The 24,631-nt window shown below is 36.7% G+C and overlaps 1 protein-coding gene across 1 annotated transcript in view; it reads left to right on the forward strand.

Moving 5' to 3' along the window:
• Positions 1 to 24,631, forward strand: part of TTC39B (tetratricopeptide repeat domain 39B) — a 76,721-nt gene that overhangs the window by 13,154 nt on the left and 38,936 nt on the right. Inside the window, exon 2 of the mRNA XM_005522668.3 lies at positions 11,609 to 11,643. Within this exon, the coding sequence (XP_005522725.2) occupies positions 11,609 to 11,643 (35 nt within the window). The remainder of the gene's footprint in view (positions 1 to 11,608; positions 11,644 to 24,631) is intronic.

Raw genomic sequence — 24,631 nt, forward strand, 5'->3', positions numbered from 1 at the left:
CGCTATATTACTTTTGTGGTTTGTATCTTTGTAGATAATACCATAGCACTTTGTCTCTTCATTTTATGTATGTGAGGTCTGGTAGCTACTGACCTTAGATTTTAATAGTTGCAGAATTTGGCCTGAATGGTATCTTTCTAACATTAAAATATATTCACCCTTTGGTAAGTGTTTTTGTGGTCTGAACAAGTAATTAAAAAATCCATGTGAAATTTCAAAAATTTGTGCAACAGCATTCACAAATTGTTAAAAATTTTAACTGTGGGCTAAAGTGAAAATGGATAAGAATACCAGCAATAGGTGGAGATGAGCTATAAAAGAAGTAGTTTCCTGGAAGCCTGGAAAAACTGTCTGTCTGATACTTCCCTTCCCATAATGTAAAAAGTTCTCTACACCTCATGTAATGTGTTTGGCTTTTTTCTGTTCTGTGTCTCTGGGTTCTGGTGGAAGGAAGAAGCGTGTTAGGAGAGGTTCAGTGCTTTGGACTGAACCATCCTGTGGTCGTGCAGGATTTCCTTTGGCAATGTGTGAGTCACGAGAGCAAGTGTCTCTACACTTGCTGTGGTGTGGGCTTGCTGCAGAGGAACCAGTGCTCTGATTGCCGATGAGTACTCGGGAGTGGGAGGAAGAGGAGTGTGTGTCTGTGTGTCTCTGTGTGTGGTGTGTGTGTATGTATGTATGAACAGTTGCCTAGAGGCAGTGACATACTGTAAACTTACATTTATGGTAAAGTGACCCTTTGGGTAGAAGGAGTGACAAATGTGGTAACAACTGTAAATTAATCCTGTCCTTGTTATTACATGCCAGCTGGAATTTTCAAAGGCTATAAATTCCCCTTGATGTCAGTAAGCTGTATGGGGGGTGTGCATGCGGGGTGGGGGGGTGGCACTACGACTGTCTGACAATGTCTATCAAATGTTACAACTTCCAACTGGGAAACACATGCTGCTTTCAGTGCACCTGAGTAGTCCATTTGGTGTGTGTCTTCTGGATCCTGCAGCTGTCCTGCACTACCTGAAGAAATACCATGCTCTGGTTGGGGATGGACTGGATGAAGAATTTACATTGGGGGAGTCATGACAGAAGGAGGAAAGCTGTAGGCTTTCATGGACACTTGACACATCAACAGAATTTAGGGGGCATTAATAGGCTATTACTTTATGTTAATTGAATTTTTGTGTTACTTGTAGGGTTTTTCTGTTTTATTTTCTTGGTAAGAATTATTGTAACTTCGAATGAGAATCTGTTCTTTTTGTGTTTGCCTGTAAGTAGCCCAGGAAGAACTAACACTTTAGCTTACTGTCTGGTTAATTCAAGATCTGATTTTGCCTAGTGTAATTTAATGTGATACTTGGTCTGAATGTGACACTGCATTTCTGTGTTTGGCTTTTTTTTTTTCTGATGGAAAGAACAAACGCTCTAGAATGCATGTATAAGTCAGTTGATAGTTAGTTAATATTATACTGGTGATGAAGTAAGGAAGTTAAACTGCCACAACCTTGAGACAATGCTTTTCTGTTAATGAAAATAATGAAAATAAAGTGGTTTCCAGAAGAGATGGAAGCTGGTCTTTCACAGAGAGAACAAGCTGTGCTCTGGACAAAAGTCACCGCGTTAATCTTGTATTACAGCCACATTTAACTCTAGATAATATTGACTTCTAAAGGTCTCTTCTGTTACTGCAGCTAGTACTGCTGATGGATCAGAAAATATAGAGACTTTGAAGTTCTGAAGTAAAAACAACTTTATCAAAAACAGCATTATTGGAATTACTGTTACTGCAGCAAGATCTTCTTTTAAAGGAAATGAACCAGTTAAAAATAACTTGAATGCTTTTCACTATAAAATAGAATCTTGTGGTGCTAAATATGCAGCAACTGCTGTCACATTCTTAATGAATGAGTGACCAGCTTTATAGTCAAGAGCATATTTAACCTGAGGAGGACAGGAGAAGAAGGTTAAAACCTAAGCTACTCATTTTAATGCCCCCTTAATTTTTTTTTTTATTAGTTATAGGGAAAGCTGGCCTTTATTAGCTATAGGGAAATTGTTTTTAATATGAGGTAAACCTGTTCTGTTCCCCAGCTTGGGGTCATCTCTGGAAAGTATTATTATCACCAGTGGCAAGATAATGTGTCTTTAATGAGATTTAGGATTGTTGATTACATTGTAGTTGATAAGCATTCTGGAACATTGTCAAAGTATCCCTCCAGGGGAGATGTAATTTGATTTTGTCTGGATAGTGTATATTAAGTGCATAGTGAACCATAATTAAGGTTTTTTCCAGGTAGCTTTAGATACCTATTGGAAGCAGTAAGTATCAAGCATCTTTAAGCAATATGAAATGGCTTAGTAAAGTCCAGGACAGCACAATGTGCTTTTCCTCTCAGCTATCTATATTTTACTTTAATGGGAAGTAGAAGCCACTTTGTCTGTTTCTTATTGATTCAAGACTGTCTCTTAGTTGTAACTGCAGTTTGACTTTCACTATGTCTTTGTGTTTGATCCATCCTGATATGTGTAAGTTATATGTAACTAAAAGCTGTCGAGTTCTGCCTCATCAGTCACATCACAAACACAGACGTATGGGAATGAAGGTGAGAAGGTTAGATGAGACTGCTAAATAGACCTACCCTTGTGAGACAGCAGGCATGATACTCCACCTCCAAGAAGAGCTGTGTTTTCTGATGTTTTTTAAATGGATCTTCCAACCATGTTTGTCTTTCCTCTTCACATAACTTTTATTTTATTTGGTAGGTTATGTTGACTCAAGTGAGGGCAAAAAGTATCTTGGCTTCTTATCTACCCTATCTCTTGAAGTGATAATGTTTTGTTATCAGCAAACTGTCTAGCGATCCTTTGGCTAAAGTGAGTGGAAGATTCTGTGAGTGTTACCCAGTCATGGAAAGTTAAACTTGATGAGAGAGAGCCAGTTCTGATCTAGAATAGATAAGTCACTGGCTGGGAAATGCTTTCTTGTGAAATTGGGAAAGACCAAGCTTTTTGGTTTGAGATGCAGTGTGGCTAGTGACTTTGAAGTTGTTCATGCCTTGACTGCCTACAAGCATGTTAAGAAAGTAAACACTTGTTTGTGCTGCTTTACCTTCAGTTAGTGTCTGAAAGTACCCTCTGTTTGTGTCTCTGAAATTACATTGTGTCTATCTATTTTACCAAATGAAAAATAATAACTGAATAATCTTTATTTGGAAGCCAACAGAAGTTTACTAAAAGTTTATTGTTAAGCTGTGTGGCTGAAAGTAGGAAAATCTTTATCAGATTGGTCTTTCATCAGCAGTAGCATCTCATCCATGTTTGTGTCCAGTGTCCTGGAAAATACAGCTGTTCCTAGTAGTTACTGGTGATGGTGTTGGAATTATTAGGACTAGAAAGATGTAGCAGAACTCTTGCTAACTTTATAAACATAATAAATAGCATCCTCAAATTCTTTTTGATTTCAGTGGGGTTTTCTGCAATTTCTGTGGAATGACTGAATGATGGTACAAGATTTTACAAAAACTAATGAGCTTGGCACAAAACTCTTGCCATACTTAGAGGCTTGTCTGCTGCAACAAGAATTAATTTGATTGAATAATCTTTCTTATGGCTAGGGAGGACAAACTTAGTGTTTTCCCTTGTGTAGTATCTGTTTAGGGAAGAATGCTTACGTATTCTTTCTGTCTTCTCAGGCTCCTTAGTTGCCTTCACATTCTTCTCAAATCTCTCTTCCTTCAATTGGAAAAGGAGGATCTGTCCAGGCAAGGTGGTTGTTTGTATTTGCCTTTCAGTTTGGGATTGCTTGGCAATCAGTTTTGGGTAATGAAGTTGACCAAGAATAGAGTCATATGCAATAATTGTAGAGATTTTATATAAGGAGTGCACTTTGCAACTGTGCAAATGTACTGAATGTTGAACTCCTGGTTGAGTATGCGGTTTGTTTGTTCTCTTGCATTTTGGTTTGTTTTCTTCTGGTACCACTTTCAAACAAATAGAAACTACATGACACTCCTTGAGTCTTGGGGATGACCAAGGAGGTCTGTGTGAGACAGACAGGAAAGGTGATCAGCTAGGAAGATCAAAGCTTTATTGCAGCAGTGAAGTTCTATGCTACTGCCCTATTCTTCTGCCTCTTAGAAGTGCTTTCTGTGCTGAAACAACTGCAGGTTGAATAACAAGAAGGTGCCACTGTAAACAGTAAGGAAAGGTGTCTTGGTGTTTAGCCAGCTTTTAACTGAAACTATGCTGCTTTCTTGTGCGTCATGTTGGACGTGAATCTGAACATAAAGTAGTCATAATGCTTTCCTTGGTGAGCGTGTAACTGAACCTGCTGATTTCCATTTTTCAGTCATGAGGGAGAGGTGCCATTTAAAACAGTAGGAGCTCATCCAGTTGTTCACAGCAGGTGAGAGTGATGTGACCCAGCTTTACAAGTGGGTTCAGAAAAACCTTAATCTTGTGGCTGCCTCTGGTATGCAACCAGTCTGACTGACAATGTCTGACTGCAATTCCTTTGGTTGTGTTTTGTTCTTGGTCCTGCCCTGGTTTATACAATATGGCTGTCTGAGAATTGTGTGGCTGAAGGCAGAGTAGGAATTGTCCACTTTCTATAACATGTTGATTAGCTGCTCGTAGTTCCAGCAGTTTCTTCCATTGCAAATGTCCTTTTTTTGTAGAGAATAGAGGGTAGATCTTTTTTTTTAAGACTCAATTTTCTTGTATCTTCTGGAAATTTTTGGGTGACCAGCAGCATCAAAAGGCCACTGCTTTCCAGACTGTAATGGAGAAAGCTTTGTTCTTGCAGTTACTGACATCTAATTTTTGAGCTAGATGACACTGAAATTTGTTTTAATTTCTAATTGTTCTTCAGCACTTTAGTTAACCTAACTTCTAGAAAAAGTGAGTTTTGCCTTACCAGTTCTTCATTTATTCTTGGTGTGTGGTTGTTTTTCTGGGTTTGTTGTATTTGGTGTCTTTTTTTGTTTTTGTGGTTTGTTTTTAGCTTTTTTTTTTTGTTAAAGCATGACTCCCAATCATGTCTTGAATGTAGCATGTTCTATTTAGATGAGAGTGAATGAGTAAGTCTAGATTATCAAGTCCAATCTTTCGCTTCTGATTACTGAAGTTCTTCATCGGCAGTGGAAAACACAGCTTCTTCCAAACAACCACCATTGCCTGTCCACTCAGTTCTCTGGAAAAAAACACTGGTATTTTAGGCAAATAATCTTGAGAATTTTTAAAAGTAGATGAGTTATGTTTATAGTTCAAACCAATAAATCTGAAATAATATGTAACCAGAAAAATATGTGCATTTTTTCTTTTAGAGAAATAAATTTCACTTTTTACTTTTCACGTGAAAATTTGTTGTTCTGTGTAGAGCAGAACTTGTGCATTTCCATTCCATTCTTGCAGCCTCCAGGCTATTTCTGTCTCTGGCAAGGAGAAATAATTTTCCTGTTTTGTAACAGCTTCATCGTCTCTTTCCCCGTTGTACTGGGTGTTATTCATGTGTTTCTGTTCCTAGGCTATTAATTGTTAATACCAGGATCTGATGTCAAAGTGTCAAATAAAGCATGTGTGGCTGACAGAGATGAAGAGTTGGAGGTACCTTTTCCTTCCTGTGCTCCCCCAAGTTATTTCTCTGCCAAGACAACATTGAAATGATGTTTCTCTCCTATGTTTGTGGGTTTTTTGACAGTAAACATAAGATGTAGTTTAACTTCTATGTTACTTTCTGCTGGCTTGTAGGGTAGACTGTTCTTTTCTGTGAGAAATTGCTGTAAGTATAATGAAGCAGTAGCTAAAAAGTTAGGATTTTTAAGCACTTTATAATGCAGAGTATTGTCAGTCCTACAGAAATATAAGGAAGTGAAAAGAATCTTATATTTTTGAGATTAAGTCCAAATTTTATTTGGCTCATCAAAGTGCTAATTCTTTACATCATTCACTTTATGAATTAGCTGAAGATAACGTGACAAATTAGCTTTTGGGTCCTGCTCTCATGCTGGGTAATTTTGTTTCTTAACATATGGGAAAATATGCAGTTCTGAGTTAAATGGGCAGTTGCATGTTTTCTCATACAACTGCCCATTTAAGCAACAGTTCTGTCCTTATGTGACACTGTCATCCTATTGTTAAAATGCAGGAAGGGTTTCCATAACAGATTATGTTTTGTAAGTCAAGTTCTCAGAACTACTTTTTTTTTTTCAGTTCGTGCAGGTACTGTCTGTAGTTTGTAGATGTGTTTAGCTTTGTTACCTTACTTCTCTTACCTGCAGATGAATCAAACCCCATTTTCATAGCTGAATGTATTTATTTTGGTCTGAGTGGTCTAACAGGCAAAACTTTCGTAATTTAAGACCAGTGAATTGCTCTGGTTTTCATCTCCATCATTCTTTTTTTGTGAAGTAGTGATTTCTGATATTTGATGCTTCAGAGTGTAGCCCACAAAAATCAGATTCGTTAACTGATGTGCAGCAAGCTAATAATTACACTAGAGAGACATTGATTATTTATTTATTTCAGACTTGCACAAGCCTGAATGCTCAGTGGCATTCCACAAGTCAAGCATGCCCTTCCAGACTTCCCATGCCTTTATTTGTACACAGAGTTCAGTGTTAGCAACCTCCCAATAGTCCCTCTAGGGATTTCCATACAAGTGACATAATCACAGGGGTGGGTCTTCACCTGAGCAAGGGCCTTCTTGACTTGTACATCTGGGAGCTTCACTAATTGTGTTGCTATTCTTCGTTATTTTCCACCTTCTGTTTGCAATTCTCAGTTCAGTCAAGTCAACTAAGGAGAGAGATAGCATGCTGTTGTTTGGTATCCTTGAGTAATATGCTAAGGAGCGTTCATGCTGCTATAATGTTTGGTAAATTTTAAATGCACAGTGATTTTAAGTTATCACTTCTGTGGACCTGGAATGTAAAATTTTTAGCCACCAGTTTCTTTGAATGATTTTTAATGGCTTAGCCTGCCTAAGACTAAGGAGAAACAAATATTCTCAAAGTTTCATAACAGAAAAGGGGGGAAAAAAGTGCATATATTTATATTCTGTTCCATTTGGTAATAAAAGTGTGTGGTGACTGCTGACTTAGAGAAGCTGTTTGGAAACTGGTATCCTTGTTGAAATGAAGACCATATGGAAGGTCTTTCTTCTGAACTGCTTCAGTTCATATTATAAGCACTGTAGGTCAGTTTCTTCTTATACCTCACCCATTGTCTTCCCATGGTTGCATGTTTTTCCTGTGTTCAGTATTACGAAGGGAAAAGAGGTTTAATGCATACTCCCACATGCGAAGTATATACTAGTGTTATTTTGGCTGAGTCTGCCAACTATTAGCCAACATAATTGATGTTATGTTTATGCTTTTGAGATAATGCTTTTGGTGGGGCTTTTTGTCCTTTGCCCAATCAGAATGGACTTTGAATTGTGGCTGGTGTATCTAGATACTATTGGATTTAGTTTACTGAAGTGATGTTTTTGGTGGGGCGAATTTAGATGCTTCATACCCTACTTGTTATGGTAATTGTCATAAATGTGAATTTTAAAGGAATTCTTTACATTGATCAAATTGGCCTGGTTCACTTGGAAAAGGGCAGTTTTTAAACACTTAGCTTGATAAAATGTTTAATGAAGTTAAAACAGCCGTTCAAGGGTCACATGATATAGTCTGAAATTTCCTTAGAGTTGACTTATGATAAATATGGAAGAAAGTAAAGTTCACATTTGATGCTAGGATCTCTAATAAGCAAGCATAATAATAATAAGTTGTTTCTTCTTTCTTGCAGTGCATTAGAACAAAAGTGTAGGTACTGATAGATGTCCTATATTAGTTGAAGAACCTCTCTTCATGCTGCTTTTGTGAGGCTTGAGAAGTAAAGTGTCTGCTGTGAATGTTTCTGCTCTCATTGCTAGAGTGCAGGAGCTCTTCCATTTTTCTACATTAGTATACTGTGTCCATTTATTTCTCTGTCTGACTTTGACTTTCTTTGCCTCAAAAATATTAGTATCTCTAAGTTATGTAAACTTAGTAGTTTTAAGCCTGCTTGCATCTTGAAAATGATACATAATAAAGATTTAAAGAAATAATGCAATTATCAAACAACAAAAAAAAAGACTGTGCAATTCAAGAAACATAATTTTGAGACAGCTTTATTTTACTAAATCTTGTGCTGATGATTTTCTGAAATCTGTGGGAAAAGTCTGAGCCATGCCATCTAGTGGCAGTTTTACGTCTATTTATGTGATTTTAATTCTTGGATGGATGTGTACTCTGGAAGAAGTGCACTAAAAATCTGTGTATTGCAGCATTAACCAGCATTGTACTGAGCGAGACAGTTATTAAACTGTTTCTCTTGGTACTAGCTTACGTGTTCATATACTGCATTTTCTGAGTAGAATGTGAAGAAAGGCTTTGTGGTCCTTTTTGTGGCTTTAACTATAGTTTATATTTCTTGAAGATTTCTGCTCTGTGCATGTCCTGTGGACAGGACACTGTTATAACAAGGACATTCTGGAGTGGGAACCTGTCCTTTGGGACCTGCTGCAGGACAGACCTGGATCAGGTGAAGGAAATTAATGAAGGATTGCATCCACCTCAGTCTCTTCAGCCATGTAAATGATGGAAATGGTGTTCTGTGCTGAAGTGTGGAGGTCACACTGCAGTCTTGAAGGAACTAGCTGTGGCCAGTGCCTGGCATTGCTCTTCAGTGGTGCTAAGTAAAAACACTTTCTTTGCTGTAGGCTAAAATGAACAAATACCTCTGGAAACTGTTGTGACATCTCAGCTGTGTCAGCTGCAACCTGCAGTGCTGGAATAAGCACTTGAAAATAGAAACTTTACTAGCCTTTAATTGAATGTACAAGAATGTGTCTGACTATACTTTTGGTCTCCTTCTGTACTCTGAAGAATAGACAAACTTTATCAATCACTTGATTATATTTTTTTGTATTGACATATAGTATATGCGTATGTATACACATTTGAATCTTAAATACGGCCTTAGGCCTTTAAGATGCTGTGTATTTTATGTAACAGTTCCATCAATCTTTTTGTTGAACAGGCTTAATTTACAAGTAGATTTTACCAGACTACCGGAAAAAAAAGTGAATATGTTCTGAGTACTTTTTAAATAATTTGTTTCGTGGTAGGAATGTGATCACTCCTAGACCTTGATCGGGACGGAGCTATTCTAGTTACCCCTGTTGCAGTCCCTTTCTTTACTTCTTAGGATGATGTCACATTTTTGTTGTAATGGGCATGGGATGGAGTAGAAAATGACTGGGCTCCGGTCTACTGCCTCCAGCATTTTTCTGAGAGTCTGTGGGATCAACTGCAGACTCGTGTAAGTCTTTGGAAATGGGATCAAGATACAATTTGAATACTTTCTAATACCCATTTTGCATGCAGTGGAAGTAGGAAGACACAGGAAACTTAAGAAAGAACTTTCAGATTGGGTTTTTGGTTTTTTGATGTTTAGTTAGTTTATTTCTTTTAGCATAGAAGCTGTCTTCAGTGATGTTGTTTTTAGCACCTTTTAGGAGTCCCTTGAAAGGCTGTGACTATTCCTTATGTCTTGGTGTTTGGGGAAAAACACTAAGGTTGTACTTCATAATTTTAAATGTTTGGACAGCCATTTGACTGGTGTGAATGACAGGAATCAAAATTCAGAAGCTACCAGGCAAAGGAAGCATTTACCTAGACAGAATGCAAATTCTCTTTCTGTTTCTTCATGTAAGTAGGTGCTGCTCTTGTAGGAAGGTTTGAAAGAGCCTGCAAAAGGTTCACATCACAGATATTTATTCATGTGAATTTCCAGTCATTACTATTCTTTATTAAGTACCTGACAATTAAAAGTACCTTGACTTTTGCTTTTCAAGTTTGTTCTCTTAGGAGAGATGAATTGTACTCAAAAAGCTGTAAGTGTGTTCTGCTTGTTTATTCTGCCTAATTTCTTCTCTTGTCTCCACAAGTGTCTCAAGGAGGCAATTAGTCTTTAGAGAAGGAGTTTATTAGAAGACTGGTGACATCCGTCAGTGTCTGGGGTGAGACATGGATAACAGAATTTCTGTTGAGGATGTTCCTGTGGGTTTCTAGTCAGCTTTTTGAAACTCCAGTTCTCCTCAGATCAGGAGGATCGTTTAATTGGCTTTTTCCAAGTTCTTTTAAGTTCCCTCTGTACTTGGCACTGGTGAGACCACCCTTGAAATTCTGTATTCTGTATTGGTTTAGTCCCCTCATTCCAGGACAGACAGTGAGGTGTTGCGGGGTGTCCAAAGGAGGACAATGGAACTGATGAAGGGTCTGGAGCACAAATCCAGTGAGGAGGGGCTGATGGAGCTGAGGGTATTTAGGATGGAAAAAAGGAGACTCTGGAGAGATCTTATAACTCTCTACAGCTAACTGAAAAGGGTTGTACAGAAGTGGGGGTTAGTCTCCAGGCATCTTCCTGGCATATGTTAAAAGTCTGTTCCATCAAGCTTCCAGTTTTTCTTATGGAAAGAGTAGAAATCACGGTTACAAAGTAGAAAATAGTTTCGGTTTGAAGAGTGAGTAAGGTAGCAGTCATGAGCTCAGAGGAGAGATGAGTTTGATGACGTAACAAAAGCTTTCAAAATTTTAAGTGTCAAGGAAAGATCAAGTACAAATTGGTTCTTTACTGTTTTTGAATAAATAAAGCTGGAGATTGTTAGAAAAAGGTAGCTGGAGCCAGGCTCAAGTAGAAAGTCTTATTTTGCATTAAATGGGTATCAGGCTCATGAAATTCCTTACTAATGTTATAAGTCATGAATAAAACAAAGTCTGCGTGGTATTAAGGAAATCAGGCTTGTATTTAGAACAGAGATCTACTGAAAATCATAAGATGGCCAAACTATTTTGGTCTGGAATTCCCAGAGTTGCCAGAGGCTGGAAAGTATGAGGTAGAGACGTGTATGTGAGGGAGGGCTGTTTGCCGATTTGTCCTTGCTACACACTTCCAGAACCCAGTTTTCGAAGCTGGATACAGAAATAAATGATTTTTGAGCTGAGCTGTTCTCATTTTTACATTTGTGCATTTCTTCCTTTATTTCAATTTGAAATTTGAACCTAGGTTGAAAGAGCTTTGGTTCTAGGTGGAAAGAAACAACTTCTAGATTTCTGGACTAAGCTGTTCACATAACTGCTCACACATGTGAGCTGGCTGCATGTGTGCACTATCTGTCATGTCTTGTATGTACTCTGGCCAACCTGCATGCCAGGTACATGAACAGAGCACCTTTTGTTTCATGTGTAGATACACTGCTCAGCTAGTTTGTCCTGAATACATCACATGTGCTGCACAAACTCTTGAGGCAAAAGTCTGCATTGTCTTCTGTGATATACATGGTGGAAGTTTAGAATCTAAAAAGGAAAATATCTCTGGTTTAATTTAGCTGTAGTCTGATGTAGTAGGGAAATCTCTCTGTACAAGTGATTTGCAGTGAAAGCTTAGCAAACAGTCAGTAGACTGTGAATATTCTGGTAATTACTGTCTGTTGTAGAAGTAAGTGCTATCTGGTAATGGTAAATTTCTGCTATGTTACAAAACATACATGCATTTAATAGAAACTTTTTCTTTTCTTCTGCAGGAAAACTTCGAAGATGCCTATGAAAACATCCCTGTGTAAGTAGAATTTTTTAAAATGTGTCTTTGTTAAAACTCCTTATACAAAGCTGGAATACTGTGTGGACACCACACAGCATAATTTTATATACACTGACTATATTCATGTTTTTCAGAACAGTTAAAGTCCTCAAGAGTTGAGAAATGGAAGTGTAATTAGGTTGCTATATGTGATGAAATATTTGTCAACAAATGTGAAAATTGTGAAGAATTAAAAATAGAAATCTAGTAACTTAGTTACATACTGACAGCTCTAGACATTTTTGCATGCTGAAAAAATAGTCACAACGTTATTAGGAAAACTTTGGATCATACATTATGCAAAACCATCTAAGCAATATTTTCAAATGGAAATTGCTATGTCTTATAATATACAGCTGCACAGATACTTTCCCCAATGAAGTGAAATAGTCACTTCTCTGGTACAAGATCTCATGCCAAAGCAACACCTTTCTTAAACTGTGATGAAAACACATTATGCTGTTCATAAGTGGTTTTAGTTTTTCTCTAGAATTTTATTTAATTTTTGTGCCATGAAGCACATGAGAGGGGGACTTCTGCTAATATCCTCAGATTGCTAAAATACTTCTAGACCCAGCAGTAGGTTAACTTCATGGCCAAAACATCCATAGTGTTAGCAAACTGTATTTTGCAGGTTTGCCAGACCCTCTGCAGATTTGCCAGACCTAGAGTAGTAAGGTCTGATCTGTGTAGAGCTGAGAAAAGTTAAACATTGTTTCCTGACACTCAGAAGGAAACCTGGTATGTTCAAGTTGAGAATTCTACATGTTAATGGTTGCTTATTCTTCCTTTGACTGCCAAAGGGTTTGTGTATGATTAGGTAACGTCTCTTTGGCCACTGTTTTCCCCTGGGACAGGGACAAGAGTAACTTTGAAGTACCGTATGAGAATATTTACCCAATATTCATTCCTTCTATGAGAAAGTGGTTTTGTTGTTTTCTGTTGATGTCTGAGCTGGGTATGGATGTTTATTTTTGGCATGCAGAGCTTTGATTTGTTCTTCCTGAGTGTCTTCTTCTGTGTTCATAGCTGTCTCATATACACTTTTTATAATAGAAGTTAGGATGTCCGTTTATTCTGGCTGGTATTACCTCCATCTGCAGTAAGCGTTATATAGAAGATGATAGAATATTAATGGGACAAAACATTGTGTTGTTACTTAACATCACATTGAACATAGTGAATGTTTATATTCTTTTGTATCTGGGCAGGATTCTTCCCTGGATTAGACTCTACTTTCTCAAATTCTTTTGACTATACACCTATTAAAAATGTGCCTAAGGAACTGAAAAAGATCTTGGAATGTTTTGTGAAGGTCTTCAATATTATCTTTCTTGAAATGCTTTGATTGTAGTTTTCAAATGATGTTAGTAGATTCCCTGAGGGGAAAACCTTTTGTAAATCCAATGCCATACTGGTTGTTCCTGAGCTTTATCTATGAATACAAAATCAATTGTAGCTTTTTCATTACTATATTGAAACAATAACTGACCAGTGGTTTAAGCTTCTGGGAAACAGTCTCTATTTTTTTGATTTTGGTATTGGTAACATTCACTTTCATAATTTTTCTATGGCCGTGTTTCGTTCTCCCTTATTTTGGATAGGAAGGTGGCATCGTTAAGAGCTCTGTGATGATATGCCTGGCATTGGTTTGAGTGCATTGTTGTAGTTAGTTATATCCAACTGAATTATCTGAAATGTACCTTTTTTATAGGGAGTTGTGTCAACAAATACTCATGTTTACTTTTGAGATCAGTTTTGGTTCCAGTTCTGTCAGATTGACATGTTAGTTTACAGAATTGGGAAAGAATGTGTAACAAGCAGATCTTCATAGTATTTCATACACCACTGCAATTCTTAGTGTGAAATATGTGCAGGGTAAAACGGCTCTGTATTTGGCACCAGTAGATGCTAGTGAGTGGTATTGCTAATCCAACTTGACTTTAATTGGCTTTATTCTTTAAATATTAATGCTTACCTATAGATACCAGATTGTGCAGGTTAGATGTTGAAAGGACAATGAGTTACCTTAGTGTGGTAAAATCCTTCCCTAAATCTCATGTGCTGCTAATATCTGAGGACAGGCCCAAGAGGAAGTCAGTGCTCCAGTGGCTTAAATGTATTAGATTCTCTGTCTAGACTCTTTTGTCATCTTCTACTCATAGTAGCTATTGTAGATATAAGCAGCAACTCCAAAGCATGTAATGATCAAAAAATACTTGCTTTGTAGAAACATGAAGAAACCTTTAAATAGAGTTATTTACTGTAAATTTTGTTCACTGTTTTTTTGCTAAAGCTGAAGAAAGGCTTTTACAGTAGGTCACTCTGCCATTTTGCTTAAAGCAAGCACTAGCATGTAGTGTCTTCTCTGCCAGTAAAAGTAACTGAGTTTTCAAAGTACTGGTATGATAGTAACACTAGTTATGCCATTTTCAATCTTCCAAAGATTGAATAGGTGGAATATATGTCAAAGCAAATTCACCATTACTTGTTTCTGTTAACTCAGAACTAGTTTGATTAGCATATTCTGTTGTAAAAGGAACTGAATAACTGGAGACAAACTGTGATTTCTGTTGTGGAAATTGAAACCTCTTCCAAGAAGTTTTGTGGTGGTAGGCTACTTTTTACCATTTTTCCAATGGAGCATCTGCTTCCAAGTTTTGGGCTTGGCGGATGTGTTTGACAAAGTTACCTAATGCCTGCCAAGCATCTACAGGTTCAAAAACATAAGTAGATGGAACATATTTGTGTGTGGTTTATTCTTTTATTCAGTTGCTAAAAATGCCTCATCAATACTTAAATCTTACTGGGGAAAAACTACAACTTTACTTCTAGCCTTACTGAACAATTTTGAATTTTTTTTTCAATGTATTTCTACTACCTTAATTTTTACTCAAATTATTCTAAAAATCTCTTTGTAGAATGCAAATATTCATGTTTTTTGTTGCCAGAGTGTCATTTTCTAAATTATGTTGTCTTGGGCTTTACAACTAGTTTGAAAGTAGTTTGAGTTTTCAACAGTTTTTAACCATCACTGTATTATGCTTGGCATGTAGTGACCTTCCCACTGCTATTTTGATTTCTGTATGTATTTTATCCTCCTGAAGTTCTCAATTTGTTTAGAACATGTATGAAATATTAATTCTGTTTGTATTTCTGTCCATCTCATTTTACTTACTTTACTTTCCTTAAAATGTCATCTGTATATGAAAGGAATAAGTAGCCATCAAGTTATGTTTGTCTGTGCAATCCTCCTTAGATTGCAAGGCAAAGATAGTGCCTTTATTTACTACCCCAATATCAGAGGCTTATGCAAATGAATAGCAGCATTTAGCCCTGTATTATGATAGCTGTGTGGGCATTTTTATAGATGTTTTGTAGTTGAGATTGGGAAGAAACACAGTAGTCTGACTGCTGCAAGCAGCTCATATGCAGAGGAAGTCTTCATGTTGTGCTGTTTATATAGAAATTTCAGATACCAGACCCTGAGTTATGTCATCAGTAGAAAGCTAGTGAGATCTCATTTAAACACATTTAAAACATGAATTATTGAAAAAGTGGGAGCTCGCATTCTGTAAGCAAAGCAGACAGATGATTTTTGATCAAGAATGGAACTTTTGGTATTTTTTGTCTTTATAAATTTCAGCAAAAAGAGACATGCTTCACTGATTCTCTTTCACATTTTCTTTGCCTACCCAAAGCTGTATACTGTTAATCCTTGATCCTACCAAAGCAGCTCTGTGTGGTATTACTGGGGTGATAGATTAAGGGCCAGAAGTGTTTAAGGAAGTTAGAGCAGGTTAGCCTTGTAATCTTAGATGTGTAGTTAAGATTTCAGTTACACCTGCACCTGTGAGTGTTTTGTCAGTGAATGAAGCTGAACAGTTAAGGAAATGGCTCTAAATTAAAATTTTAATTCAGGGAGCCAACAACTTTTGGAAACTTACTGTCTTCGTAAGTTTAAACTCGTATTCTGACATTGTCTTGAGATGGTGAGAAGCTGCAGTGGCAATTGAAATCCTCCAAATTTTATTTTCTTATGTTTGACCCTCAAGGTTAGTAGAAAAAAAAATCCATTAAAGGCATTTTTTGTGTCTAGAAGATAATATTTTCACGGCTGCAGAAATATAAAAATATGACTCACTATTGTGAGTTTCAAGATTTGAAACGGCAGTAATGATCAGTAGCCTTATCTCTCTAATCTTTCCCCAGTCCAAACAGTTCTAAGATTATAAATTTCTAATCTTGGAGATGTTTTCATTGGGCAATAATTATGTCATTCCTAACACATTTGTTTATTGCCACAACACTTTTTGCCTGTGCTGTAAGATTTCTCTGTGCTGCACTGTGCTGTTGTTTGTATTGGTATCTTCTGTTCACTTTGAAATTTGCATTTCCACTTGTGTTCATACCTCCTTAGAAAGTGAGGAGAGGAGGTAGGCAACCCAAAATCAAACAGTTTCAGAGACATTGTACACGAAGTGCCCAAAACTGCATGTTTTCCACACCCTGTTAGTCTTTTTGCAAGCCTTTGCTGAAAGGCTGGTGCACAGAAAGATACCACAGCATGTTTTTCTCTTATCCCCTGTTCACCAAAAGAAATTTGTCTTAATTGGGCCTAAATATATCTTTACTGCTCTGTGGGTTGTTCTTTCATTACAAATTAATTAACACTATAGCTTTAAAATCACATCATATTTTATTTCTTTCTTTAAATGTCTTTCCGGAAAGTAATGTTTGTCCGGTGTTTTAAAGACTACATAAAGACTACATAGCACTATTTCTAGCCCTGCAGCTCAAGAATTGCCTTGTCTGAATAACTTCTGAGACTTGGAAAATGATGTAGACTTTTGGATTGGTGGTACAGCCATTAAGACATTAAGACGTAAGTGCTTTATATAAAAAAATGGAAAGATGAGTTCTAAGTCATTGGTGAAGAAAAAGTGTAAATTGGTTAGATGCTGAGAAGTAGGATTGTTTTTAAGGAAAACAGACTGAAATCCAGATTTGCCTGTTTGTTTATTTTAAGCCATTAAACAAAAAAAAAAATCCTGGTTTTCAGTAGTGTTGTTTTGGTTGTTTGATTTAGTTGTGTCATGTCCCTCCCTCTGTTTCCCTAATGATTAAATGCGGTCGCAAGAGTATTTTGAGATTCAGTCTGAGTGGAAGGTGTAATGAGTGTGTATTAGTTCATTTTCCTTAAGTCAATCCAGGGAAAATCTTTTGAGCATGGGTTGATATTTGCAGACAGAAAGCTTGCTTTTGTCATCTTTGTGGAAATGTTCTCCTGACTCACAGCTTTTTCTAGAAAATAGTTTCTCAGCCATCAAGTGTGTACTGTCTGAAATTTATGTTGTGTTAAAACAGAGCACTGTATGTTTATATGGATGACAGGGCAGCCTTAACTGAAAGTTTTCTATTCTTCATATCTAGGCAAGGTCACAGAAATCCTGGTGTTTTTACTTTCCCTGTTTCTAATATTGTCAGTATATTAACTGACAATATGCATAAACACTGCTTCAAATGACGTGGTGGAGAACTTGGATATATATCTCTGAGCTTCTTGGTCTTTAACACTACTGGGTCGAGTTTCCTGGAAAAGGCAGAATGTCCAGATTTTAAAGGTGCTGTTGTCTATAAATTACAGGTGTCAATCTCACCTCTTTGAAAAGTTTACAAGATTTAGAAAACCTTTTTTATTTGCTCATAGCCCTTGGTTCCCACAGGTGTTGTAGGAAATACTGTGCAATTCTTTCCCAGTATGTTACAAATAAGAATGTTTTAACAAAAGTAAGTGGTTTAAATAAATTGGTTTGAAGTATTACTGCTGATACTACTTAGCCTGTGCCTGAAATAAGTAAATGCAGACCTGAGGTTTCCTGCATTTTGCTTTAACAGATTTGTTTGAGACATTTTTGTGAGTAAATCTCAATTCATAACAGTAAACATAGCTAGAAATAGGTACTATTAGTCCAGTTGGTACAGCTTTAAAGAATACCTTTTGAAGATAATTGTGGAGGACATAGTTTAATTTTCTGCTGCTTAGGTCCCATGTACTGAGCTTTCATCATATCTCATCTAGAGAGATTAGACCAAAGGAATGAAACTATGTTGTAGCTGATTTGCTTTTGACTCTGCTTTCTTCTACTGCAGTTGATATTCATGAAGAGAACTATTTATTAACAGCTCTCTGTGTTAGTGATTTGTTTGGTCATGGAACTCTAGCTAAAAATGTGGATTTCTGGGGGAAATATGCCAAAGGGTTAATTTAAAAAAAGTGATGTTTGAGTACCATTAAATAAAGAAAATCAAACATGAGCTAGTTATTTTTCTTCAGTGTTACTTGCTCTCAGCTCTCATATATTTGATCTAGTTTTCCTGCAGTTGCTTTAACATACTTTACTGCAGTTTCATTAGCATGTCTGTCTGACTTTAATTGTGGCTTCTTTTTTTTTATATATTCAGGAAATACTAAGGTGACTCCTTTTTTGTCTTTAAATATAGATTACTTTGCGTTCCTCATGTCTCCATTTTCCCCTTGCAGTTAGGAGTGATGGATTAGAATTAGGCTGCAGCACAGATTGGGAGAATCTCCCAGCATCCTCTTCCTGCAGAGGCATCAGCTTCCAGCACTGACTGTAGCTGCTGCCACTCTCACTGACATTTCTTTTGAATTCGGCTATGGAGAGTGCCTCTGTTGCCAGCTGCTGGCATGGAAACTTTTATTCTTTTTGCTTGATAACTCATTAATGAAATCTCATGGATATTGAGAAATAAAACAGAATCACTTTTCTCTTTATGCTTTTCTTTATCTTTTTGCTTTTTTTTGTGTGTGCGCACGGTGGAAAAAGAGTGAAAGAAGCAGCACTTATTTTTACACAAGGACTATATTTACATACCTGAAGTTAACTGAATTAATCCTGTAAGTATATTATCTCTGCCTAATAGTCCTTGAAATCATGAATGTGGTAGTAAGATTTATTGGATTTTGTCTATGAAAATTTACTTCAGAATGTATGTCAAACTACAACATTTTTTTTTTCCTATAGATTTCCTTGAAGGTAAAGGAAAAATTATATATTCACAACGGTATTATGAAATAGTTGTTTCTCCTTTGCACTTTGCAGTGGTGAACAATGCTTTTAGAGAGCAGAGGCTTCTCTGCTGATGTCAGTGCTTAATCAGTTCAGATACTGTAGGTTGTAGGACACTGCAAGGTGTCCTGTATTTTGGGATGCCACTCTTTAAAATGTGGAAATTTAAGGACAGTATCAGACTTAGAGCTACTTTTTCCATTTATAGACTATGTCTTCTGCTCCTGGTGGCTGCGTTGATTTAACCATTTGAGGTTATGTAATTTTTTACTTACACATAAATAATTTATTTCATGGGATGCAGTGCGGTGCTTTCAAAGTATTAAATGTTAAGTATAATGCACTGTGGTGTTAGAGACTTTAGTTTTTTCAGAATGCCTCCGGCATAGGCTGTAAGTTCTCTATGTAATAAATTCAAGTAAATTGGTCTGAAGTTTAGGAGGAGTGTCTTGCTAGGATCATGGTGTCCTAATTGTCTTTTTGGATCTGGGCCAATATTTGTGTGACGCAGTGTTAGTCCCATAAACATCTGGCCTGATCTGGTGTCCTACTTGCAGCTTGATTTATTTTTTATTTTTTTCCATAGCAAGATAAGTGAAATTTTTATTAATCTCATGTAAAACTGCCAGTGAGCTGTCATTATTATTCATATATGCTAGCTCTTCAAGGAGGATCTTTCTCTATTTTCTTGTCAGCATGCCTTATTTAGACCTACTTTCAAGCAGAAATGTTGAAGAGATCAAAATTATGTATTTTTTATGGTGAACATCTATTTGTTGGTATCTACATGCTGTATATTGAATTGTGGCAGTACTGCTCTCTGCCATATTCAGGTGATCAATTTTGTACACTGTATTTATTATATATGTTGACCTCAGCTTGATTATTTGATACAAACTATTAGTCTAATAAGGAGTATTCAAGCATAGGAAATTCTTACTTTATGCAATGGTCTCATGTTAAAACTTTTACCTAAAAATACTGTCTAACCAATAAGTTCCATTAAATAAATCTGATAACCCTTTATACTGCTATGCATTGTCATTAGTGTTGAACAGAAGAGTGTGAGATTTTTCTTCTACTGCAAACCAATACTTTATTTTTCCTGCCTTCTCAGTCAGACTGTGGTCAATTCTACATGCCTGTGATCTGACTGTTTTGCTGCCAGTTTTTAAGCTTTCATATATATTGTGACAAATTCATGCTGGAATGGCTTGATATGCTTACATAGGATTATTTTGTAATCATTTTAGGGATCAGATGAACTGTGTATGCTTATTCAGGTGCGTAAATAGTAACCTAAGGAGTTGGCATGTCTTGCTTTCACAATATGGGTCCTTATGGGAAATTTGTGTCTGCCTTTCTGTCCATGTGCAGTGCAATCTGCTGTTGAACTTAAGAACTTGGTGTCAGATAAAGCTACTCATGTTACTCAGATGATAAAAACACCTGATTTGAAACACTGATAATTGGCTTACTGAATCTTAATAATGATCAGTTAAAAATGGAAACATTTGGCTATGCTCATATTTCTTTATAAAAATACAAATAAGATAATAAAGTGGCTAGAAATGTAGCCTGTCTTATTTTCAGAGCAGTAGGCTCTGTTGGCAATGGTGGGTTGATGGTGAGCCAACAAGATGAGCTTCATCTTGGCACTGTGTATCCTGTGGCACCTGAGATTCAAGCAGATGGTCAACTTTGCCTAGATTTTCTTCCTTTGTGCTTATTCTGTTGCTTTGTTGCATCTGTAGAGTAATATGTGCGGATACACAGATCAGTATTCAGATGCTGCATTGATAATAGGTAGATAAGTAAAATCTATGTTTTAAGAAAGACAGACCACTAGGGAAGCTCCTTATCTTGTCATCCCTCCCTGCCCCCTCAGTCATTGAAATATTTGGAAGCTAACCTCGTGATCACTTTCTTGTAGTCAATTGTTAGATTCCCGTGAGGCAGCACTGTGGGTGCTGGGCTTCTTTCTGACTAGAAGGCAATCCAGTGGTGCTTGCCCTCTTAAGTTGGAGATCGCAAACAAACTTTAGGTGCAGAATGTAAAGCAAATAAACATAATTCGTCTCCTGACATGATGATCTGACATTTAAATTTCAAGATCAGATGAGACTTCTGAGAAGCAATTTTTGTTTCTATAGAAAGTTTTTGTTTGTTTGATGGTCTTTTAATGCATTTAATTTGTAAGACAGCATTACAAATATTTCTGCTGCTGTGAGCAGTAGTAACTCCTAAAACAGGACACTGTCACCTGTAGGTAAATCTGTTCAGTTTAGAGGAGCTAAGACTGTAACTTCTAGCTCTAAAAAGAAAGAGAGGGCAAACACTTGTCCTAAAATACTAGCAGGTTTCCCCTACCTCCATCTTGTGGTCTGTAAGACAGAATTGTATCTGCCATCCTTGCCTTTGCATTATTGTTACATTACATGTAACATTACACCTGTTAATGTATACCAGTGGATCAATTAAAATCGTCTCTTAGTGAAATTCCGGTAGTCTATGAAAAGCTATCAGCTTGACCTTTTCTGGCAACGCTAAGGTATAGATAAAAACTGTAAAGTCATTCTCAGCTCATTTTGGTGCATATTATTTTAATAAAAACTGGTTTTCAATAGGAGCAGCTACCTCCTTTTTTCTCCCTCATTTACCTCTAGAGCCCCGACTCCTTTTCCACAGCTGTTCCTTTTGAAAAATTGTTTTCAGTGCTTTCTCTTTACCTATACAAATGCATAATATCAGCTAGCTATTGTTTCTTTTTGCTCTGCATAATCTTTTCTGCCACAGCTGTAAGGTGAGGGAGAAGAAATAACTTAGCAAATCCTAACCCAACAATGAAACAAAGCCCTCAGTGCTATTAAAGGAAAGGAAAATGCCGTAGTAATGAGTTGGCTTGATCATTCAAAGGATTGTATAGGCAGATCCAATGGTATTGCAGCAATGATCCAGAAATTCATGAATACAGATTTACAGCTAGCTACACTCAGGTAGTGCTGAGAAAGAAGGTGTAGCAACACTGATTCTGTTTCTACCATGGTGTTTGCATCATGTGCTATTATTACCAGCTCTCTGGGTGGATAGGTGTCTCCAAAAATTCAAATGGAAGCTAGTACCAAGGAAGGGCTTGGGTAAGAACAATGCTGTTTTTCTCTCTCTGCTATAGAATAAGATTTCAAATACAGTGTAAGGAAGTCCTAAGGGAGGAATAAGTAAAAATAAGTGTGTTATGCTGATGGTTTTGCCTGAATACCAAGCTGTGTAATTTAATGTAATTTAAACTAAATGACCATTTAGGGGTGTTCATCAGTTGTGTGTTTTCTGGTGGGATTTTTTTAAATTACTTTTGTTTGTTTCTTTCTTTTCAAAAAGTGCCTGACGTTGAATGCATTTTATTATTGTGAGCTTTTAAAGTAATTTCTGCCTGTTTGCAAATTTGGCTAACACAGTACTGTGTAGTTTCACTGCCAGTTCGGATTTTTTTAAGTGAATGTTCAGCATACAGAAAGAACAATATTGTATGCATTGGTGAAGTTCTGAAACAGTGAAGACAGTAAGCCTTCAAAGGAATAAATAATTTGTGCCTTGCATTGGCAAGAAATTTTTTTTCAGTGCTTACCATAAATATTTTATTTACCTAAAATTCATGCATCTCATAAACAGGGGTGTGTGCATCATGAATGCAGAATTTGGTGGGGAGGTATGAGTAGTGGATTTAATACGTGGGTAAGATAAGATATTGTTTACTATACTGACCAGGTGGTTGAAGTTTTCAAACTTTTGTATTAATAGTAATAGCCTAGGATAGAAAATGCTTAATATAAATTGCAAATATGCCTAATGGTATGCCTTAAAGTGTTTTTTGTGTGGCATTTAGCCATTTTCCTATTGTGTGATTATACGTGGTGTTGAAGACTGAGTTTTAGATTAAACGATAAAAGAGTTTGCAACAATTTTTCTGTTTTCATTAAAAAAAGTACTGATCACATGATCTTGTATTTCCCCAGGATCACTTAAATTAACACAAAAGGTTTAAGCATATTCTTGTTCATAAACTGGAAGCAATTGGCCACTTAAAAATACTGTGATCCCTTTAATGTCAGGGGTGTAATATGTTTTAATATCTTAGCATGAAGAAATGTTCAACTGTGAAACAGGTTACTCAATTTGATTCTGCATTTCTGAGTTACTGTCTGGGTTAGAGGTATGCATAGCCTGCCTATAGGTGAAAGAACAAAATTCAGCTTCATGAGGCTTGCCTGATGGCCCTTCAGAGGCTGAGTCCTGTACCTTTCCAATAAGATACTGAAAAACATGTGCCAGCTCTAGCACAGAGTGGGATTGTGTGTGTGCAGTTTCTTGCATGTGTCAGTAGTCCCTCAGAATAACGCACGGTGATGAGAATTAGTTTCAGACTTGATACAGGAATTGTTCCTGAAGGTCGTACATTTTCTGCATATTTGTACCTTGTGTTTGTTTAAAACCAAATCATTCAGAAGTCTCTCACTTGTGAGATTTAAGACTAATCCCTTGTATAAGAGAATCCAACACAACCAAAAAGCTATTTCCATTTACTTTTTTGATCATTTCCTGTGTGTCAGTGAATTTATTACCTTCAGCCATCCTTCATGAAATGATCTAGAACATAAAATGCAGACCTAACAAAATATCTCAGTAGGATAAGTTACTTTGCTTCATTTCTTTGATGCTCTTGGTGGGCATTTGCCATGAGAACTAATGCAACCCACTGCTCTGTGGTAGGTAGGTAGTACTCACTCCTACAAGTATCTCACCTTCTGTTTGATGCTTTGTATTGCAACTTTGTCTGTGGAAATAACTAAGAGAAGTGATAGCAGATAATATTGTCCCTTAAGAAGCGATTGAAACTAAATTTTGGTACAGCACTAGACAGAAAACCAGAGTATTACTGTTAGCTCGTATATGAGTGATGGATGAGAGGGATAAGATGCAAAAGCCATTTTTTTTTCAAATTACAAACTTAATGGTGAGGAGTCCAATGCTTTCAAAACACGAAGGAAGTTATTTGAAGAAGTAACTCCAGATAGCAGAAGTAATATCTGAGTTTTCTGTATGGTTGCTCAGATACAGAGTGCACACAGATGTATGCTGGTCTTAAGGTGAAAGTAGTTCCTGTTGGACATTTCAAATCTTTGTTGTTGCTAGCTGTGCATGTAAAACCATCAAATACATCCTTAAAATAGATATTTCAAGTACAAAACATGTTCATGAGGAGATAAGCAATCCTACAAGCTTTTCAGACATAGGAGACTGTCCTCTATTTGAAGGAACATTAAATAGGTACTAAGAACCATACTTCACTGGTGTTTCCTTAAGTAAACATGGTAGAGATGTTTCCTGGTACCCAAAGTGACAGATTTTGAATTTTCTGCTTAAATGTTGTCGAAAGAATATGACATCTTACAGGGGCAAGGTGTTCAACCACAAGAGGAATTGACACATGTTGGTGGAATATAAAATAGTTGAAGAAAATAAGAGATATGGGGTTTGTACTAGTATTTTACAGAGCTAGGCAGAAAGAAAGTGTCTCTGCCATAGTAAAGGATGACTCTTTCCACTTCACTGAGACCGAAGTAACAGTAGACTATGACAGGACTTCCAGTGTTTGAATGTTTGAGGACTGACAGAAATCAGCAACAAAGAACCTGTTTGCTTGCCTGTTCCTTAACAATTTCCTTTTTCTTAGTGTATGATTTTTAAACGTTGCAAAATTAAGGATATTAGTATTCTTGTGCTAGTGACATACTTCTAATCTGAAGCTAGTTTAAAATTGAAACACAGCAAAAAGGAGGATGCCTGGAACAGACTTTTGCTACAGTAATGCAAGA

The sequence above is a fragment of the Pseudopodoces humilis genome, chromosome 4, assembly GCF_049639895.1.
Source record: "Pseudopodoces humilis isolate 2021_Gansu_Grassland_sample_001 chromosome 4, ASM4963989v1, whole genome shotgun sequence".
Classification (NCBI taxonomy): domain Eukaryota; kingdom Metazoa; phylum Chordata; class Aves; order Passeriformes; family Paridae; genus Pseudopodoces; species Pseudopodoces humilis.